Here is a 19,568-nt window from a genome sequence, read left to right as displayed (position 1 = left end):
AGTTTGTCCAGCGCCGGGTAGGGTTTCTGCAGCTGTAAGAGCTGGTCATGAACGAAGGAATGTTACTGACCTCTCGCCTGGAGTAATGCATCCTCTGTCCTCGAGTTACTTTTCTTTTTATTGCAGAAGGGTGTCGTTCTAGAGGGTTTTGTTTTTCTAGGAAACTCGCCTCCAAATAGTTTTATTGGGTGAAAATTAAATGCTTGGCAGGCACAAAACATAGCTCCTTTTGGAGCTGAACGGGCTGCCTCCTTCTTTATGCTGCATGTTCATTTTATTTCTAGGAGATTTAACTCAGTTCCAGCTCAAAACAGACCTGTGTTAATGCTCTTCATAACTAGCCCGAGCACAAACTGCTCGGCTGCACGTTACCAGCTCAGGGCTCTTGCTGGCCTACAGACACAAATTGTCTACAGACCATGTGCAGGGCACTCCACGCTCAGATGTGGTTTCTCATGTACCTTCCCTCCTTCCCAATGCTGCACAATGGGATGTGCCCAGATGAACAACAGACCCCACGAGCAGATCGCAAGGACCAGACACTGCTTTGCACGCTGAGGAAGAGGATGGCTTTAGGAACTTTAACCTGCCAGTTCACTAGGCAGGACTCACTAGTGACAACAGGGTATTTAACGTCCCAATTCATCACCTAGGTCAGTGCAGGATCATCCAGACTCGCCTCAGCCCCGAAGAGCAGGGGCTGTACATAGGTCCATGTAATAAAGATATGAAAACATCCCTCCCCAAAACATAACAAAACCCGGAACAGATAATACTGATCTCACCAGGCTATTCATAGCCAGATGAAAATAGCAGCAAGCGGGAAAGGCTGCTTGCCTCTGTCCATACCTCTTTATCACATATCCTGTCACAATGTAAGGAAATAACCTCCTTATGCTTTACAATGTGCAGACATTTCCCAGTACCCTTATTAGTCATGACAGCTCTTGTAGGGCAGGTCAAAACCAAAAGCCGGAGTGTGTCTCCTTGCCCTGAGGGGTGCCAGTGAGCAGGCAGTGCAGCCTGCACCCCGCCAGGTTCAGGTGCTCTGATGGCAGCCGAGGGCTGTCCTGCTCAAACGGCACATGGCTGAGCAGCAGATGCATTTGGCCTGTGGCCACGGTCACACCACCAACCCTCCTTCTTCCTTTCTGTGCTCACCTCTCCCTTCTCTCGGTCATGGAATGAAATCCTGTCTTCTGGCTAGCCGCTGCAAGGCGCAGCTCCGCGGCACCACGGGGGCTCCTCCACGGTGCACCCCTTTCTCTTTGCACTGCCTGGTTCTTCACAGACAAGAGTGGTTCTGAGACAATACAATGTATGCAATGTATTTTTTTTTTCTGAAGAGTTATCCCACTAAAAATGCTGGGGCTGCAGATATTTTGTCTGACTTGTCCCACTGAAAGGACAGAAGAGAGCACCACGAAGGGCAGTTTTGGACGGATGCGAGGGGCAGGCTGCAAGATGGTGGCTCTGCCCCTGGTGATGGCTTGTCACTCCGACAAAGGAAAAATACCGCTCAGTTCATCGAGAGCACAGCCTTGGGTGTGTTTCTCTCAGTTTCAGCCATTGTCTCACGTGACACTTCTCTGATGATGGAGAAATCCAGCTGCTGTATTAATACCACATTCCTCCTCCTCCCCACTGACCAGGAATGGCACTGAGATGCTCCCGGGCCTTAGGAACTGCAGGAATCTAACAGAGCAATAGGGTCTCTAGCCCAGCCCATTGGTCACGGACATTTAAGAACAACACCACTGTGCCAGGCAAAAAGACGAGTACACTCCCCTCTTCAGCACACCCAGGGAATGTATAATCGAGGAAATACGCCGCTGACCACATCAGAAGTGGGTGAAATCCACATATCTGCATTTACCCTCGGAAACATCTCTGCTGAAGAAAGGACAGACCCACATCATTAGAGAAAGTTTTGTTGAGGCTTCCGTGTCCTTTTGTAAAGAATGATGCACAAGGATTTTTGTCCTTTACGCATTTCTGCCCAGCCTGATGTAACCGTCACCTGAATAATTACCTACACTGGGCTCTACCCATCTCCCTCCAGCAAGGAATTACACAGTGAAATTTGCATTACAAGCAATTTACTTCCTTTTATCCATTCTTAATTAAATGAAACATCCTACCTAGGGTAAACAAAGTGCACTTTTCAGTCTTTTGCCATTATTTCACAGAGCTGGGATCATCAAAAAAAAAAGCCCCATCAGAGGAAAGGTGTGACAGCCTCTGTAAGGTCAACAAAGCCCTTCAGTGGTAATAAACTGGCAGTCCAATGCTTTAGTTTAAATATTTGAGGCTTGTGTTTATTTCATAGGTGGGAACTATTTGCAGATCTTGCAGGATGTAGTTCACTGTAATTCCGCGTGCTGCCAGAACACAAATAAACAAGCACAGCCCCGGGACTCCAAGCAAACCTCCGATACCCCATTGAACAAGGACGGCCAGGTCTCGGCTGCAAAAGAGGGCGGCAGCATTTCAGAGGCCTTGCTGTGACCAGACCTGCTCTGCCTCCATCCAGCCCCACACGGGGCTTTATGTGCAGGGGAGAGGGAAGCGCTCTGGTTGCCCCTAAATGCGCTTGGCTGTGGGGTGGGGAGCAGAGGCTTGCGCTAAGCCTACACTTCCAGACAGAAAGTGTAAGGCAAGAAAGGCAAAATAACAGAGTTTTAAAAGAATTTTTGGTTCGCAACAACCCATCATCCCCACACCTTTGCTGTGAACTAGTGTTGAGCTCCTCACAAACCTTTTGTCCAGCATTGCTGCTGCACTGGCTTTTCCATCAGAGAAATACCCTGCTGTCCTGGCTTCCCCCTCAGCCAAGGGAGAAAAGGCATGTTGAAAGAGCTCAGCTTTCCTGCTAACATTCTTTATAGATGCCACACACCTCTAAAGTTACTCCTAAGAGCATCTTCTTAGCTGTTAATTCGTGACACGTACTTGAAAGTGCAACAAGAAATAAATACTTGGTAGCCGCAAGTGGGAAATTAGCAGCAGCTTAAATCTTGACCATTGCAGGTGAAGGTTTCTTATCCAAACTAACCATCCCCTGTTGCCCTTTTACTCGCTCCTCTTCAGAACCTATTTTCACTTGGTAGAAAAGGCAGAAAATAAGTTTGGGCCAAATTCAAGCAAAGAAATTTCCCGGCCTGAAGATGAAGGAAAAAAAACAGCCACTCTGTTTTTGACAACTGCTGGCTGTTATTTTTTGACCCTGAAAAATATTTGCCGACCTCAACTTTGCTTTCTTCCAAGCATGATTTCCCCGTGTTTGCTTCCAGTGGTGACCTACCATAAACTGCTTTCCTGACCCTGCCTGTTCTGCCCCAGTAACACTCCGTGTGCGCCTCCTGCCTGGTGCTCTGCAGTGGGTTAGGGCCCACGGGTCAGTTCAGCCACGCACAAGCAGAGACCCCATCACTGCATGCATTTCCACTGGGGTGGCTTGGAGATTTATCCCTCCCTGCTCCTCCAGCTAGCAGGCCTTGGCACTGAGAGCAGAACCTCAGAACCTGAGGCTATTTCTGCTGTAAAACAAACAAGAAAAAAAAGAATTAACATGGTATGAGCTCAGAAGTCAAAAACATGGGGGGTCCAATTTCTTTGTACTCCTTTGCCTGCTGAGCTCGATGACATGAGACAGAGCACGGTGCTAAAACCCACGGGAAACCGGTGCTGTCTGCTGAGGAAACTTTGGATACTGCAGCATCCTCCCTTCTGTGTCAAGGATGACTTTTAAAGCTCCAGCCACGAGTGGGTGATTCTGAAATAACTCAAAAATGGAATGAAGGTGGCTGTACAACAGTAATCCCGTTACCAAAGCAGTGGCTTCACCTTCTGTCACAGATCTTTTTCCATGAGGAAACCAATTCACACATGGGAATAGTTTTTAATAAACCGGCCACTTTTCTCCCAGGAATAATGCAGCTTCCCAGGCGTGAACTCAGTTAGCGGAGCCATTTATGTGCTCCATGAGCCGGATGACTTGTGTGGGACAGGAGATATTTTGGGCAGCACTTGTTATCTACAACAAGAAAAAAAAGCACCCAGTCCCACTGTCTGTGCCCTACAGCACTCAGTTACGTGAAAGATCTCGTATTTAAATGTCCCCAGTGAAGGCTGATGTGCACCGTCCACAGACATGAGGAGGACAGGAAGAAGTTTCAGCGAGCTAACAAACTGCAGGCGTGATTCTAGACAGGTGTGGTTAAAGTAGCACAAACCTGCACGTCGACAGGAACCACCATTTAGTTTAGCTCAAGAGAAAGTTTAGGTAAACTCAAGTGAGAAATCCAAACACAGATTGTACCAATTTAATTAAATCAACCAAAAATAAAATCAGTTTCAGATGATGATCTGGCACCACTTTCTTGCGCAGACAAGGTGTTTCTGCCATCTGTGCAGCTCCATGAATACCCACAAATCTTGCAAGGAGGTGGGGAAGCCAGACTTTCTGGATAAGAATAACGAGATCACCTGTAGCATTGAACGACACTTTGATTTCTGGGTTCTCAAGCTGAGTAAGTGTTAGGAGCGCCTATCTGAGCAGTGACGGCTATCCCTCCGAGGATAGCTGCCCCTGGTCCGGCAGCCACGGCATGAGCAGAAAACATCCCCTGAAAGGGAAAACTCCCTGACCTGGCTGCTCTCTCCCCTCTGAGGTGAAGCTGGGGCTGCCTCACAGAAAGGTAACTTCATCCTGATCCAAGGGGCACTGCCAGGCGCTCGCTTCCCAGAGCGAGCTGCTGCCTGCTGGCAGCCCCAGCACAGCCTCGTGCTCCCTTCGAGCAGGGAGCATCATTGTTCTCCCGTCTCTGAGGCACAGATTGATTTGGATGCAAAGTGAGCCTGCCGCACAGCAGATGCTTCGCCCTTGTCGTGCCATCCCATGGCAAGGGCTGCCTCCTTCCCAATGACGTAGGCTTGTTGAAGGGACACGATCTATGGGTTCAGGAGGAACAACAAGTTTGCACTTCAATTCCAGAACCCTGCAGGAGAGCAGAGACTCAGTTCTCTACGCAGAGCTTTTCAGATACTCTACCAAAGGTGGGACAGGGAGAAAGACAGCAGGAAGGAGGGGAATGAGGTCAGCCCTCGTAACCAGCTGATCCTCAGGTGCTGACATCCCCAGAGAAGCCCCACAGCAGCATGACACCGGGTCTCCACTGTCCTGCCCACACCGTGTGGTCTGCCCCAGGACAGAGGCAGGCAGGTACAGAGCAGTCCGTAAAGTACCTGGGCAGGACAAGCTCTGCTGCCAGCTGTTTTAAGAAGCATACACAAAGAAAGCTACGCAAGGCATAACAAACGGAGGAGAGGCAGCCACAGGGTACCAGAGCTTGTATAACAGCATCGATCACACCGGGGAACAAAGGACCGGCTGCAAAGGGAGCTGCAGTCAGTGAACGCCGCTCCTGTAGCTGTGCCACCTGCGTACAACAATGCAGCCCGAAGAAGGAAGTAAACAGAAGCGGGGTGGAGGGGGCAGCTATGGAAACAGACAAAAGAGCAGGAGAAGTGACGGGGCAGCGATACCTCACGCCCCGGGCTTTCAGAAGTAACTCGCCATACAAAGCAGGAAGGCAGCTGCAGAGTGCACTAGGCAGCGTCCCGTGGGAGCCACTGTTTGTGCAGCAGGAACCAGGGACACCCCTCATTTTGTAGGGCTGCCCAGGCACCAGAGACATCCTATATTTTGTAGGGCTGCCCTCTTTTTCCAAACACTGTCTCAGGTCTCCTCCTGCAGGCAGCTGCACCTTTAGCCCGCATTCTCCTCTCTGAGGGCCAGCAGCTGCCTCTCGGACTCATTCCTAGCGCAGGCCACAACCCCCCTCCACATATGGGGGCCAAGCCAGGAGCCCCAGGTGGCCACGGGGCCCAGAGGGCTGTGGGAAGGGCCCCGGGAACCACCACCATGACACGCGGCAGCCGGCAGAGCCGAAGGCAAAGAGGTGGGTTGGGGACGGAGGGAGGGAGCGGGGAGGGCAGCGAGGGGCGCGGTACCTCAGCCGGCATCTTCTCACTGCTCTTCCCACCCGGGGGTGCCAGGGTTTTTCCCTGTGAGCTCCTTTCTGCGGTGGCCCCAGCCCTGACGCTCTCTTCCCGGAGCACTGCAGACCTTGCCTGGCTTCTCGCTGAGGCAGGCGAGGTCGCCGAGGGCGCTGTGCTCGTAGCGGGACTTGGCTGGGATGCTTGGAGCCCGTTTGGGAGGGTTCAGCATCAGATCAAGCAGTGCAAAATGGATCCTGCAGCTGCAGAAGGAATTGTGACAGGATGGTTTGGTACAACATAGCTTGGATTTGCAGCTTGTGCTTTCATGTTTTTAGCCAGGTACCTTATACCTAGGCTGCTACAGCCTATGTCTAACACAGCCCTACAGAATGCCATAAACTCTGCAAGTGGCAGGCTTACAGAGCCTCCAGGCATCACTGAGTGGTGAATTTCTGGGTGCTGGAGAGTCAATGCTCATGCATTAAGCAAAAGAAGAAGCAGTAGTTTAGTAAAGGTTCATTTTCTGGCCAGCACCTGATCAGTGACGGTGAAAAATGGCACTTCCAGGTGAGTAAACACAGTGGGAACAACTCTACAACAGCTTGTAAAATCAGGGAAAAAATCCATTTTATTACTCTTATGCAACTTTCACTCTTTTAAAGTCTTTGCGTGAACAGCTGGCAGCAGCCACGTAAAACACTAAACAGTTTCTTGCAATTGTCTGGCAGGTTCCTTGATGGCCAATGTACATCCCTGGTGACTGGTATGAAGGATGAAGGATACTGCCCAAGTGCATCAACCTCCATGCCCAGGAAAGGAGACCGGGTATCCTGGGGCTGGATCAGGGCCTCTGCCTCTGCCAAGAACTCCCAGGAGCACCCAGTCCAGATGGGAAAGCAGGGAGAAGTGGGAACTTGGAGTTGTCTAAGCCCTCACTAAGTTCAAAAAACAACAAAAAAAGCTTTGGGCTTGCTCCAAAACACTAGTATTTCTGCAATAACCCTTAGGCATTACTCCTCTGCCAGAGATCTGTCTCTGGGGTGCTTCCTCCTCTTGTGCCATGGTTGAAGCGACAAAGGTTTGTTTATCCATGTTACAGTAAGGGAAGAAAGTCCCCCAAAACCTAGATGATGTTTTGGAGTACAGTGGCTGACTGCTTTTTGGATCAGGTGTGTCTTTAACATGGATAAACAGTCCTTTTACTTTCCCACCTACACTGAGGCCTCAGTAAGTACAGTCATGACATGGCTCTTCCTTCTCAGTCATCTTCTTTCTACGCTATCCTTTTTCTTAACTCGAATCCCACTGAGCCTAGAGTGTTTTCAGTATTTTTAGCTGTGACTTTCAAAGGCTGCCAAAAGATAGCTGAAATGTATAGAGCAGTGTGATTAATGCTCTCAGCATTTCTTCATGTTTGGCTCAGCGTTGGAGGAACTTCAATGTGGAAGCACAGCAGAAATCACTAGCAACCGTTTCATTGGGGTTTTTCATTCAGATTTTTTGCTATCCCAATGGTCCCTGTAAATTTCCTCCCCAGCTATTTAGCTGGGGTGCTAAAATTGCTGGGATCACCAAGGGAAGAATGTGGCACTTTTAGATGCTGTTTTCTTCCCACTGTCTTGTCACAAAAAATATTGGATTGAGAACAAACTGGTGCTCAGTTTGGTTTACTGGGTGTTAAAACGTTAGCTTACAGCATGCTGGAATAAAGAAAGAGACAAAAATTTCTCATCCATTACTGCAGACACTTCACCAGCAAGCCATAAATGTAACTTCGGAATCCAAAGCAGAAAAGAAAAGAAGACAATAACAGTGTATAAGCAGGATCCTACCTGTATTTGCAGGAACTGTGCATCTAGGGCTGAAGAGGCACAGAAGAGCTATGTGTCTCCTCGGACCGATCCCTTGCAAGCCTGTTGTATGTCTTGGTTAGAGAAGGAAAATCAGGTAGCAGCTAAAACCCAGCAAGAATAATACAGTGTGGGTCCACTGAAGCTACAAGGAGCCCATCTAGTTTAAACCAGCTAAGAACCTGGCTTTATTTTACTCGGCACTGGGGACCTCAATTTTTACTGATGAAAAACCAAGTTGTTTTAAACAAAAACTGAGCCTCTGTGTCCTTTGCACAGTAATGTGCAAATCTGTATTGGTTGGCAGTGAGAACTGTGAATGATTTTTGATGCTATCTGGCTGAGCACTGCTAGTATTGTAAGGCTTGTTGGTTGTTTTTTTTTCCACTTAATTACAGTTTTAAAAGAGAAACTGGCTCCTGCTTCGGGGAACTTTCTGAGAGGTTTACAAATCACGTGGCCCAAGTCATGAGAAAGATGTTACTAATCTCCTACTAATCACAACGCCAGTAATTGTCATAGGGCCACAGTCATACCGGGGCAGAGCAGAACCACAGGAGGGGCTCGAGGCTGCACCCAGTCACCGGGCAAGGCCCTGACTTGCACCTGGAGGGGGGAGCTGGTTCCTGGAGGTGAGGTGTCCCTGTAGGACATGGAGGAACACAGGCACCTGCAGGGATGAACCACTCCATCCTCCAGAAGGCGAGGAGGAGCACGCACCTCCTGACCTTCCTGAGGTGCCTCATATTCCTTCACCAGCTGCGTAAGGAGCTGAGACAACACGGCCAAGGAGATCTGTTCCTAAATGAGGTGAGCAGACTCTAACCCCAGATCAGTGACTCCTTTGAGACCTCGGGTGGGCTTTAAGGCTTATTTCATTCCAACAGCTAAAAACCCATGCAAAGTAACCATGCAAAGCCTGGCAGGCACAAGGAAAATCCTTCTGGAAAACAGATCTTGAAGCCTGAGACCTCCAACCACATGTCAAGACCAACCAGTATTGATCAGTGGTAGCAGAGGAAACAGGTGAGAGTTTAGATGTGCACACAATAAAATAGCATGGATTCTATACAGATACACGCTGCTCTGGAAGCAATACACATATCTGTGGCCATACGTGCTTAGGTTGAGGGCAGTGTACAGCAGAATGAACTCACCACAGAGAAGGAAACACCGTGCAGCTCTGCTTAACACCACCATTCCTCCAGTGCTGAAGAGCTGTATTTTCAGGCTAGGCATAGGGTACCTGTGCCAAAAGCATCTTGAGAAATCTGTTCCCTGCCTTCCAACACATGCAGTAACCTCCCTTATAGCAGAAGACAACACGGAGCAGAAGGCAGCTTCTCAATTAGTAAAGGCTTTCCATTTTCAGACGGAAAAGTGCTGCGGGTGGTAAAGCGATGCTGCCCGACACCCCTTCCCCGTGCCGTCCCACCCCTGCCCCTGGATGCACTGCCCGCTGCCTTCACATCAGCAGGAAGCCACCAGAAACGCACGTTTGCTGCTCACCGGCTTTCGACATGGAAGGAAATGGGAAATGTAAGCAGCAGTGTTGCTAAGCAATATGAAATTGTGCTCTGCTCCTGCACAAGGCTCGGCACACACATTTAAGTTGCACTAGACTCCTTGGCATGACTGGCCAGCTCTGCCATTTCCTCTTTTTGCACCCTCTAACAAGCATATACAGCATAACCTGCTTCAGAATAAATATACTGCGTGCACTTCAAAATCTCAGCTATGTCGGTGCATCACCCAGTCTCTCACTTTGGCCATGTTTAGGGATTGCACTGGGCCTTACACCAGACCCTTAGTAACATGCTCAATTTGAACTCGAAGTCTGCGTTTGCCCAATAGATCTTACGTGCTGTCAGTAAATGTCTATTTTGTCAGGAGTCCCAGCGTGAGAACCCTTGTTCTATGATTTTTTTCCAAAAACAAATGGATTTTACAACTGCTTAGCCAGAATTTTCAAGGACAAACTGCATTTTGTTTAGTGTCTTTATAAGCAGTCAGAGCAGAAAATTCTAAAGAATAATTCTGGAAAAAAAAAAAAAAAAAAAAAGAAAGAAAAAAGGAATAACATTCATTAGAATTTCTCATTGCTAGAAATCTGGAGCACTTCTCTTCCTGTCCCCTTGCTCCAGGGCAGCATCCCTCCCTTCCACCTGTGCTCCCTGCACCAAATGAAGCCAGGCTGACGTTCACCTGCGTATCATCCAGTCTCAGATGGGTGCAATAAGGTTTTTTACCCTACCAGTTACACAAAGCTTCTGCATCACAAAGAAAAGGTGTCAAAATAGGCTGTATGGAACACTGATGGAACAAAACAGAAATGTGCCCGAAATTTATACAATTAAGATATTAAAAATGCCTAAATGTATGATGCATTTATTTGCATAGAGGAAACAATGCTTTTGCTGTATTTGCCTTCAGGGACTAGTGCACAAAATGAGTTTACTTACAGGAATGAGAACACAAAAATAGCATTTTCTAAGGAAACAGGAAATATTTGCTGCTTGTTTTCTGCAAGTGCAAATCAAGCTGCTACAGAGAGGGGTAGGAGAACGCATTTAAGGCATGTGGAGTTGTGTTCAACCAAAATTAAACAAGTCTGTTGTAGGTGTCAAGAATCCGTCCTTGCGATGAACTCACAGACTGCCACCCTTATTGCTTTGCTCAGTTCATGTTTTAAAAAAGGAGACACTTGCAGAAATGAAAGCAGCCTGTGAACAGTATGGGAACTACAAGAGAGATTATGTTGTTCACATGGATTTCTTTCTACAAATTATCAAGCAGTTATCAACTATTCTACTATTACTGTTGTTAAGGCAATGTTGATGTAGAAAAATTGGGAATAGGTATTGTCCTGTTTGCCTTCAAAGTCTGAATTGCAAGAAGTTGCTAATCTTTTTTAATCCTTCTTAAATCAAATGACGACACGTTCATGGTAGCTCTGTGCTTACACAGGGCCACTCCAAACAGTCAAAAACTATGAACAGGACTATGAAAATATTAAAAATATTAAAAATAAATGTACCTAGTTGATTTGTTTTCTGTTTCATGCTCTTTTAGGATGTATTTGGAATTATTTCAAGATTTTTTTCATGCAACCAAAATGACAGAAACATCCTTACTTTAAGGAAGAAGAGAATACAAACTGAACTTTCACAACATTATTCACTACCAGCATGCCTGGAGCTAGGGATTTAGGGAAAAGCATTAATTATTACATGGCTCATGAGAAATCTGACAGTCCTGCTGCATCTTAGGTCACTGCCATCCCCATGCAAGGCATTACCACGATGGAACACACCGGTTAGATAGCAGCTTTCCACAGCCCGTGAGCTCAGTGGTGTCCCCCTCTCCTCCAGCCCCCATCCCCATGGCTCACTTCAATGCCAAAGCAGTCTCGCTGACGCCACAGGACTAAAATCAAGGCTGCAAGTGATTGCTTGCAAGGTCAAGGTCTTGCTGTCCCAGGAAGCCACTTTAATTACATGTAATTACTGTTAGCAACGTACAGCCGCTCTAATCCATCAGCTACAGGTCAGTTGTCCACTGGGGCGTGACCTGACTCCCACAGTCGCAGCAAACTGCAAACAAGTTTTTTCTAGAGATGCAAAAACAGTGATCATTATGGGTGCTAAGAAAACAGTCCCCGCTGGATATAGGGCATTAACCTGCATTTCAGGGCACAACAAAGACCTAATGCTCGTTCAATGCTAGTCACATCAGTGGTACAGAGGATATAAGTCCATGAACCAGATTTTAAGCCATTATTTCTTTCTGCGAGCTGTCTGCTTAGCGAATTGGAAGCTTTTCAGCATTTCATACAGGCTCCAAGAACATTTCACTTTACTCATCGACCGTTACAGAAAAGGCCACCCAGTAAGAGTTTTACATCATCCTTGGCACAGAAGCAATATTCAGTGGTCGGTGCGGAAAAGAGCAAAAAGAGTCCCACTGCATTTCTGATAAACCTGAAAGGCAATGTGATTCTTTGGGGAGGCTGGTGCAAACCTGAGGCTTTTGGTTTTTTCCTTGTGAGAGCCGGGGAATGACGGGGCAGCTTACAAATGGAGTCTGGAAAGTTGCAGGGCACGGCGGCTGCCCACAGGGCTGGTGCCCGTCAGCTCGGAGGAAGGCAGCTGCCACATGGGAGCCAGGAGACAGCATGGGGTGCAGCTGTTGGTGTTGGACCACAAAGCCAGCGGTGGCGTACAGCATGCCCCAGCTATGGGCCAAGGGTCGGTGCTTTCTCCACCAGTAGCACGTTTTCCTGGCTGCAGGATCCTGCTGCCGTGAGGGAAGGTGGGACGGGGGTGGAAGCATGCCAGGCCAGGCTGCCCCGCTGCTTTTATTAGTTCATCCCAATCGCATCGCTGTGTGCCACTGGACAAGACACTTGTTACTGGAAGGTTACACCCTGCAGCTTTCCCAGCTGCTCCCATAGCACACAGGCTGCTCGCAGTTTCATTTCCATCACTTCCCTCCAGTTTGCAAACTCACTGCCCACCTGAGCACCTAAGGATAACAAGTGCTCCCGAAGAATTCAGACTGCTAGTCTGTGGTGTGCAATAAAGCTGCTGGGCTGCAGGATACAAGCCCCGATCAGTTGATGAATAACTTTGGTCGCCTGCCCCAGGCAAATCAAAACCATGACAAAAATGTGCTTAGGCTTCTCTCCACGGGTCTTCTGCACTGTCTTTTTATTCAGGATAGCTGATCCTCTGCTAGACAACTTTGTCACATAACGCCATTAGACTCTGCCATACTCAGTGTAACTCAAATAATTAAAGCAGCTATAATGGGATTACTACCAAAGCAGGATAGGAAGCTGTACTGGGTCTGGCTGGGATGTTACCTTTCCCTGCAGCAGCCCATACAGTGCTGCGCTCTGCACTTGTAGCTAGAACAGCAGTGGGATCACACCGGTGTTGTGTCTGCTGCTGAGCAGTGCTGGCACAGCATCAGGACTCTCTCTGACCCTCCTAGGGGGTGGGCAAAAAAGTGAGAAAGAAACATCCCCAGGGCAGCTGACCTAAACCAACCAAAGGGATATTCCATACCATATGGGGTCACACTCAGCAATAAAAGGTGGAAAAAGGAAGAAGAGGGGAGGGGTGGGCTCTCGTTGTGAAAATGTCTGTCCTCCTCCCGAACACCGGCTACGTGCGTTGAGGCCCTGCTTCAAGGACGTGGTCAAGCATCGCTCATTTGTGGGAAGTAGAGAGTAATTTCTTTCCTCTGCACTTCCACATAGCCTTTACTTGTTTTGTTTAGTTATTCCCTTTCCCCCTCCCTCTTCCCCTTTCCCTTTTTTCCCTTTAGTTGAATTGTTTAATTAATAATAATATTTGCTTAATAATATATATATATATATATTTATCTTTAATTAAATTATTCTTATCTCAACCCGTGAGTCGTTCTTTCCTTTACTTCTTCCCCTCCTCATCTGAGGAGGGGGAGTGAGAGAGCGGTTGTGGTGTTCAGCCACCTAGCACGGTAAAACCACCACAGAAGCATCACATCATTCTCAGCCAGAATTAAAGCTAATTAAACCAGCAACCTTCTCCCAGTACTGTGCTCCTATGCTAGGCTTTCGGGAAATGCAGAGATACACATTAAACATGCTGCAGAGTGATGCAGCCATGTAAAGAAGTGCACCGACATACCTGTGTCCAAGTATTTCCTTGAAACAGTGAGAATTAAAAACTATTTTTTAAATAACAAGTGAGATTGCCTTCTATTTGACCACATGAACTTGTCTGTTTAAAAAGCACCAAAATCTAACACCATTTTAACATATATCTACCCAAAACCTCCATTTCAGAGATGACAGAAGCAGGTGGAAATCATCAAGTTCAAGACAATTGCATGAATTTTATCTCAGGTTTTAGCTTAAAATTACATTACCATACCTGTTAAGACATGCAGGCACCATACAAATTGTAGTTATTCACACTGTTAATCTGAAGGCGCTTTTCACTTCAGACAGGTATATGACAAATACTGCCACTCAAGGAACGATCCCACTTAACAGTTTCAAAAATTGTTTGCTTATGAAAATGCAAGTGATGATTAGTGATGATTAGAAAAAAGAAGTTTCCCTCTGATAAGGGAGACAGTTTAATCCCCAGATCCTCACTGTGAATTTTCTGTTTTGTTCTGCTTTATTAGCTTCAGTTTCAAAACAACATGAAAAAGAAGAGGAAAAAAAAAAAAAGGCATACAACCAAAGTTAATCATAGGCATTGAAAAGGTTATGTAGCCAATGCAAATTCAAGGGAACACAATTGCACAGAGAATGAACCACTTCAGTGTGATTTACCAAGCAGCAGAGACCTTGCCTTGGTTTTGACACAGAAAGGGTTTCTCTGATGTTGGTACTTTTTGTTAGAAAGTCACTCTTCAGCCTGAGTCAGCCAGAGCTCTCATGGTGCACAGCTCACCAGCCAAACAAGCGGGGCAAACTGAATATTTATGCTGCCACCATGACTGCTGTGAACCTCTCTGCTTCTGCAACAAACCTCTCTCCAGCACGCCCCGTCCAGCACAAGCACCAGCAGCTGCAGCTGTTTTGCTTTTGGAGGCTTTTCTCAGAGTAGGAGGCAGGAAAGACAGAGAGTTACCATCAACCCCAAAGGCCTAAGCCAGATCTACAACTGTATCCAGATGCTTAACTCCTCACCAATTTCACAGGAGACTCCAAGGAGTAAATAAACACTTGTGTGGAGACAGGTGTTGTGGCTCTGATGCAATAGAACAATTCAGGGTGACCTTATTGAGGCTTTTCAATACTTAAAGGGGGCTTATAAAACGATGGGGAACAACTTTTTGCTCAGGCAGATAATGACAGGACAAGGGGGAATGGCTTTAAACTAAAAGAGGGGAGATTTAGATGAGATGTTCAGAGGAAATTCTTCCCTCAGAGGGTGGTGAGGCACTGAACAGGCTGCCCAGAGAAGCTGTGGATGCCCCATCCCTGGAGGTGCTCAAGGCCGGGTTGGATGAGGCCCTGGGCAACCTGATCTGGTGGGTGGTGTCCCTGCCTATGGCAGGGGGTTGGAACCAGGTGATCTTTAAGGTCCCTTCCAACCTAAGCCGTTCTATGATTCTGTGAATGTATTGCACACAAATAAATCCCTTCAGCGGCAGCAGGCATCAGCTTCCCACAGCTGATAGAGGCTAAGAAAACTTCCCACCTCTTCTGTGGCTGTCAAACAGGCCAGATCAGATGGCAGAGGTTTAGCATTTTGCATGCTTTAACAAAATCCCACTGAATTAACTGCCTGCCACATTTTGGAAAAATTCAAAATGCCCATGCTACACCAACTGCAATACTCCAGGGTTGTGGGAATGTTGGAATAACATCCCAGGCCACTGCCAGCCCCAGGGGGGCTACACGCAGACAGCTGATCCAGAGAGACCCTCTGCACCAGGTTTGGCACCCCCTTTCTGTGAGCACAGCCCCTGACATGGGTTAAGTACTAATCAAATAAGAAAAAGTTCTTGGAAATTGATACAGAGGGTTATGTATATTTCTGACCAAGTTATTTTGAGGGAATAAACCATGGTGCTCTCCTCAGAAGAGTTTATACTGTTGGTACCTTTACAGACTTCCACTATCTGAGAGCCTGAAACTTACATTGAGTACAGAAATTTACTTTTAGGCTCCAAATACTCCCACAAAAGCTTATAAATATTTTAAGATAACAAACAAGGTTGCACAATAAGTAAGTAAACTGTAAAGTGTAATTGAAAGTCAATCTGATGATGGATTTAGAGGGTTAAGGCAGCTCCTTTACTGTATTTGTTTGAATTTTTAATTACATTTCCTCTCTGCATCCCCAGCAATCAGGTGAGATGCGGAACTAGAGAGCTTTGTGAATCACATTATGCTGAGTTTGGTGCCTTTGAACAATAACCTACTTAGAATATTTCAGGAACACAAAGCACTTGAAGTGCTGCTGAGCTTAGTCAAGTTAAATGTGGAATTCTACAGCTAGATTAAAATCGTGTTTTGGGCCAATAGAAGCAACCCAAGTGTCATCGAAGTGCTTGTCTAGGCAAGGCAGCGCAGAAAGGCCTGCTGCTTTGCTCCGGGTGTGCCTCCGGGCTTCATTTTTGTAATAGCTGACACTTCTATTTATAAAGTGAGCACCAGGGAGTTCCTTGGAAGGCAACATTTCTCAGTATGTTTCAGTGTACACAGACCTGAGTCACAAAGTCTGTTAACATACAGTTCCTGGTACTGGCCCCTTCCATTTTATCAGGAGATAAGAGTCTTTGCTCCACCTCTGGCATACCTGCTCCACAAGTGGATCAATGCTTTGCCTCATCAGAGTTTGTGTGTACATCCCTGTGGCTTCCCTGCCCATGGCAGGGCGGTGGAACCAGGTATCTTTAAGGTCCCTTCCAACCCGAGCCATTCTATGATTCTGTGATATTTCTCTTTGGACTCGAGGTCTCCTGTGCATCCCTGGTGAGCCATACAGCTGTTCCAAGTCTTGTCCTCTTTGTCACGAAAAGGCAAACACTGCCTATCCCGTGGGAACACGGCGTGAAGCACTGAAAGTCAGAACTAAGGAAAAGACCTCTTTTATAAATTGTTTTTGAGATGGTTCATATAAAAATACAATCAAACACTGACATCCACACAGAGATTATTCAGGAATCTGCACAGCAATAGCAGGCAGGATTAAATTCACTTAATTACATAAGCCTGATCCTGATTATAATTAACCCAATAAGCAACTCACTGCTTCTACTATGAAGAATCTACTGCCACGTCACAAGCCATCAGAGACCAGGGTGAGCCTGGAAATCCCCAGCTGTCCCACTGAACATGGCCAGTGGCTGAGCCCCATTTCCCCAGCTGCAGCAAGGCCCTGGCTGTGGAAAGGGTGGCCCATCACTAAAGAGGCTGGATCAGCAGGCTTGAACTAGACCCGTGTTTTCACCAAGCACGGAAAAAAAGTCACTGCCTGTTTTCATTGTCTTGGGCAGAGGTGCAGGCACACATCTAAAAGGCAATGCTGCCCTCTGTTACATCTTCAGCTACTGCCGCATGGCTGCACGTGCACAGCCAGCTACTCCCATCTCAGCTCGGGGCTTTGCACAAGCGTCAATCAAATGACACGGAATAAAGACAGCAAAGCTGCCTTCTTCAAGAAGCTGAGCAACTCGTGTTCCTCACAAGCCTCAGAGAATTAGAGGTGTTTTAACTTCATCAAGGACAAACTTATCTACTGTAAGTTACTGCAATTAGTCCTAACCTTCGTCCATTGCTTTTTGGCTAAATATTAAGGTGTTAAGATTTAAATAAAAATCAATATATTCACCTTGGCATTTTGTATTAGTAGCATCCAACCCCATGCATCCAAACTGGATGAAACGAATTGTATTATCAGTTTAGAGGATAAACTGTGTTTTATTTCAGTGTTATCTTCCTGGTGAGTTCAGTACAGAAATTTCAAGGCAACCATAAGTCCAACATAACAATTCTGTATAAAACAGTATGAGAAATAAATTTGAAAACAGAAATGTACTAGCCAAGTATTATCTCCAGATACACATTTTTTTAAAAAACTGATCAAATTAACAGGAAATAAAGATTATTCCTTATTCATACTAGGCCTGACTCCAACACTGGTAATCAGATTGGCTGTTAATAGATCCACAAATACTTCAGTTGTGCTCAGTGGGAGTGCTTATGAGGGCAAATACTGCTGGGCTTTGGTAAAGGTGGGAGAACTGGGGCTTCTCTGACTCAAAAGTTTAATATTAACAAAACACTCAGTTGCTCACACCCCACAAAATGGTTTAAACTGAACAATCACGCCACTAGTCGGAGAAAGGCATACATGTGATAAAGGAGAATAAAAAGCTTATTGACGTGTTGATACATAGCTGATAAGGAAAACAAAAACCCACTTGAAAAAAAAAAAAAAAAGCCACGGTTGAGTTTTAGTCGAAGTCAGAACCTGCATCTGGTCTCTCTTCTCTCCAAACATCAAGATGTTTGCAACGATGCTGAAGATACTTCCAATCCTAGCCACTCTTGCAGGTAAGAATAACAAACTGATTGAAATAACACTGAAGTAGAGGAACTTGAGAGTAGGTCAACCTGACTGGCAAACTAGGAAAACTCTCGGGATTTATTTCTAGATGTAATGAATATTGTGTCTACAACACCACGCTATTTTGTGGAAATCAGCAAGCTGCCTTCTGACTGATAATAATTTTTTGCTCAAGGACAGAATTTTAGCTTTGGTAAACCAATGCTTTGCTTTACAGACAGGAGGAGGCAACAAGTTCATATGTAGAGTGCTAGACCGTTTCAAGAGGAGCCAAAAGCTGAATGTGAGAAAACCTAACCTTCAAGGCTGGTTTCATCACATTTGGCTTTTGTTTCCTCTTCAAGATATTCCTGGGAAATTATGCCTTGGGTCCATCCCCACCAATTTTTTGGGGGTATGCTTAACTTTAAGCATGCAAATAATCATTCGGGTTTCCGTGAAGTTAAGTGAGGATGTAATACTCATTGGAATCTAGGAAATATATGGTATATTAAAAATAATATATTATTCATTTTTCAAAGACAATGTATTGTGCTAAGCTCTACTTTTATTATATCCAGGAGTAGATATTTTAAGTCTAATTCTCCGGGAGGAGATGAACTATGTCTACTAACGAAAATGAAAGTTAGATTCCTCATTTTCTTTTCAAGATGGAATCACCTATTTTATGGATGCCAAAGAAATAATTTAAATAGTTGCTCCTAGTATTTCAATGTCACCTCTCTCACGCACACAAACTCCACAGATTTTTGCGTTAGAAATTAAAAGGAATTCAGTGCTGGTACAAATACGTTGCAAAACAATGTCCTCCAGTTCCACAGTTGTGGACTTAAGGCTAGCAGCATGGCCGTAGCAAGGGGAACCACTGACTGCAGGTTTCTGTGGAGGCCAGCAAAATATCAGCAAACTGGTATTTATTTGTTAGCATTAAAAACTTCATGGGACTGCAATGAAAGTAGATGATTTCCAGTTAACTGCAGTCACTTTCTCTGTAGCAAGGAAATGCTCACACAGTTATATTGCTGAGTAAAAGACAGAGCAATGGTTTATCAAGAAGTTGTAGTCCTGCTCACACTAGCCTTTTTTATGGGGTCACTTCTTAGTCATGTGCTTTTTTTCACTGAAATCAAAAGGGCTGTATGGATGAGATGGGATTATGAGTTCGAAACCATAAACAGAAGGCTGTATGGTTCCAGCTTACTCCATTTCCAGTCAAAAGCACCATCTTAGAATTAGCGGTGGCTTTTAACAACCTTGCTGGACAAAGAAAGTTTTATAGGTTTTGGCCTTATATGTTTACTAGAACTATGCAAGTGTATTTCAGCTGAAAGTATTTATTCCAAACACACAACTTTATGGAAGATGGAGTTATTTCTGCTAACTTCTCATGGAAAAGCTTGTAATATCCAAGCTGTGGCACTCCTTACTCCAGACACAGAGAGTGATGAAGGAAACACACAGAGCAGATGACTGGAAAATTGATGTTTTCAGTAGTTTGCCATTGTGTTGAAGGACCGTAGCTTAATTCCAATGAAGAAGAGAAAATAAATGAAAAAAAAAAAAAAAAAAAACTTGCAAGAATTATTGTGGCAAGTAACTATAATCTTCTGGCCAACTCTTATTGTTAAAGCTG

The 19,568-nt window shown here is 45.8% G+C and overlaps 2 protein-coding genes and 1 long non-coding RNA gene across 7 annotated transcripts in view; 1 reads left to right on the top strand and 2 right to left on the bottom strand.

Annotated features, from left to right (window-relative positions):
* LOC118166062 (synaptotagmin-like protein 2) overlaps positions 1-6,141 on the bottom strand; it is a 33,846-nt gene extending 27,705 nt beyond the window's left edge. The window contains exon 1 of the mRNA XM_035324644.1: positions 6,016-6,141. The gene's annotated coding sequence lies outside the window, so the exon portion shown is untranslated. The remainder of the gene's footprint in view (positions 1-6,015) is intronic.
* VSIG1 (V-set and immunoglobulin domain containing 1) overlaps positions 4,976-19,568 on the top strand; it is a 34,308-nt gene continuing 19,715 nt past the window's right edge. Inside the window, exon 1 of one of the 5 annotated variants that reach the window (XM_035324662.1) lies at positions 4,976-5,963. In XM_035324662.1, coding sequence (XP_035180553.1) covers positions 5,852-5,963 — 112 coding nt within the window. In that variant the 5' untranslated portion in view covers positions 4,976-5,851. Of the gene's footprint in view, positions 5,964-17,562; positions 17,923-19,568 lie in introns of those variants that run through there. The other 4 variants (XM_035324657.1, XM_035324659.1, XM_035324658.1 and 1 more) reach the window with 4 other exon arrangements.
* LOC118166070 lies at positions 6,147-10,359 on the bottom strand. The gene is made up of 3 exons (XR_004750336.1): positions 9,011-10,359; positions 7,836-7,927; positions 6,147-6,263 (listed from the first exon to the last, which is right to left on the bottom strand). It is a non-coding gene; the product is annotated as an uncharacterized LOC118166070 (long non-coding RNA).

The sequence above is a fragment of the Oxyura jamaicensis genome, chromosome 4, assembly GCF_011077185.1.
Source record: "Oxyura jamaicensis isolate SHBP4307 breed ruddy duck chromosome 4, BPBGC_Ojam_1.0, whole genome shotgun sequence".
NCBI classification, from domain to species: Eukaryota; Metazoa; Chordata; class Aves; order Anseriformes; family Anatidae; genus Oxyura; species Oxyura jamaicensis.
Note: the sequence above shows the minus strand (reverse complement) of the source record. Positions and strands in the feature narration are given on the sequence as shown.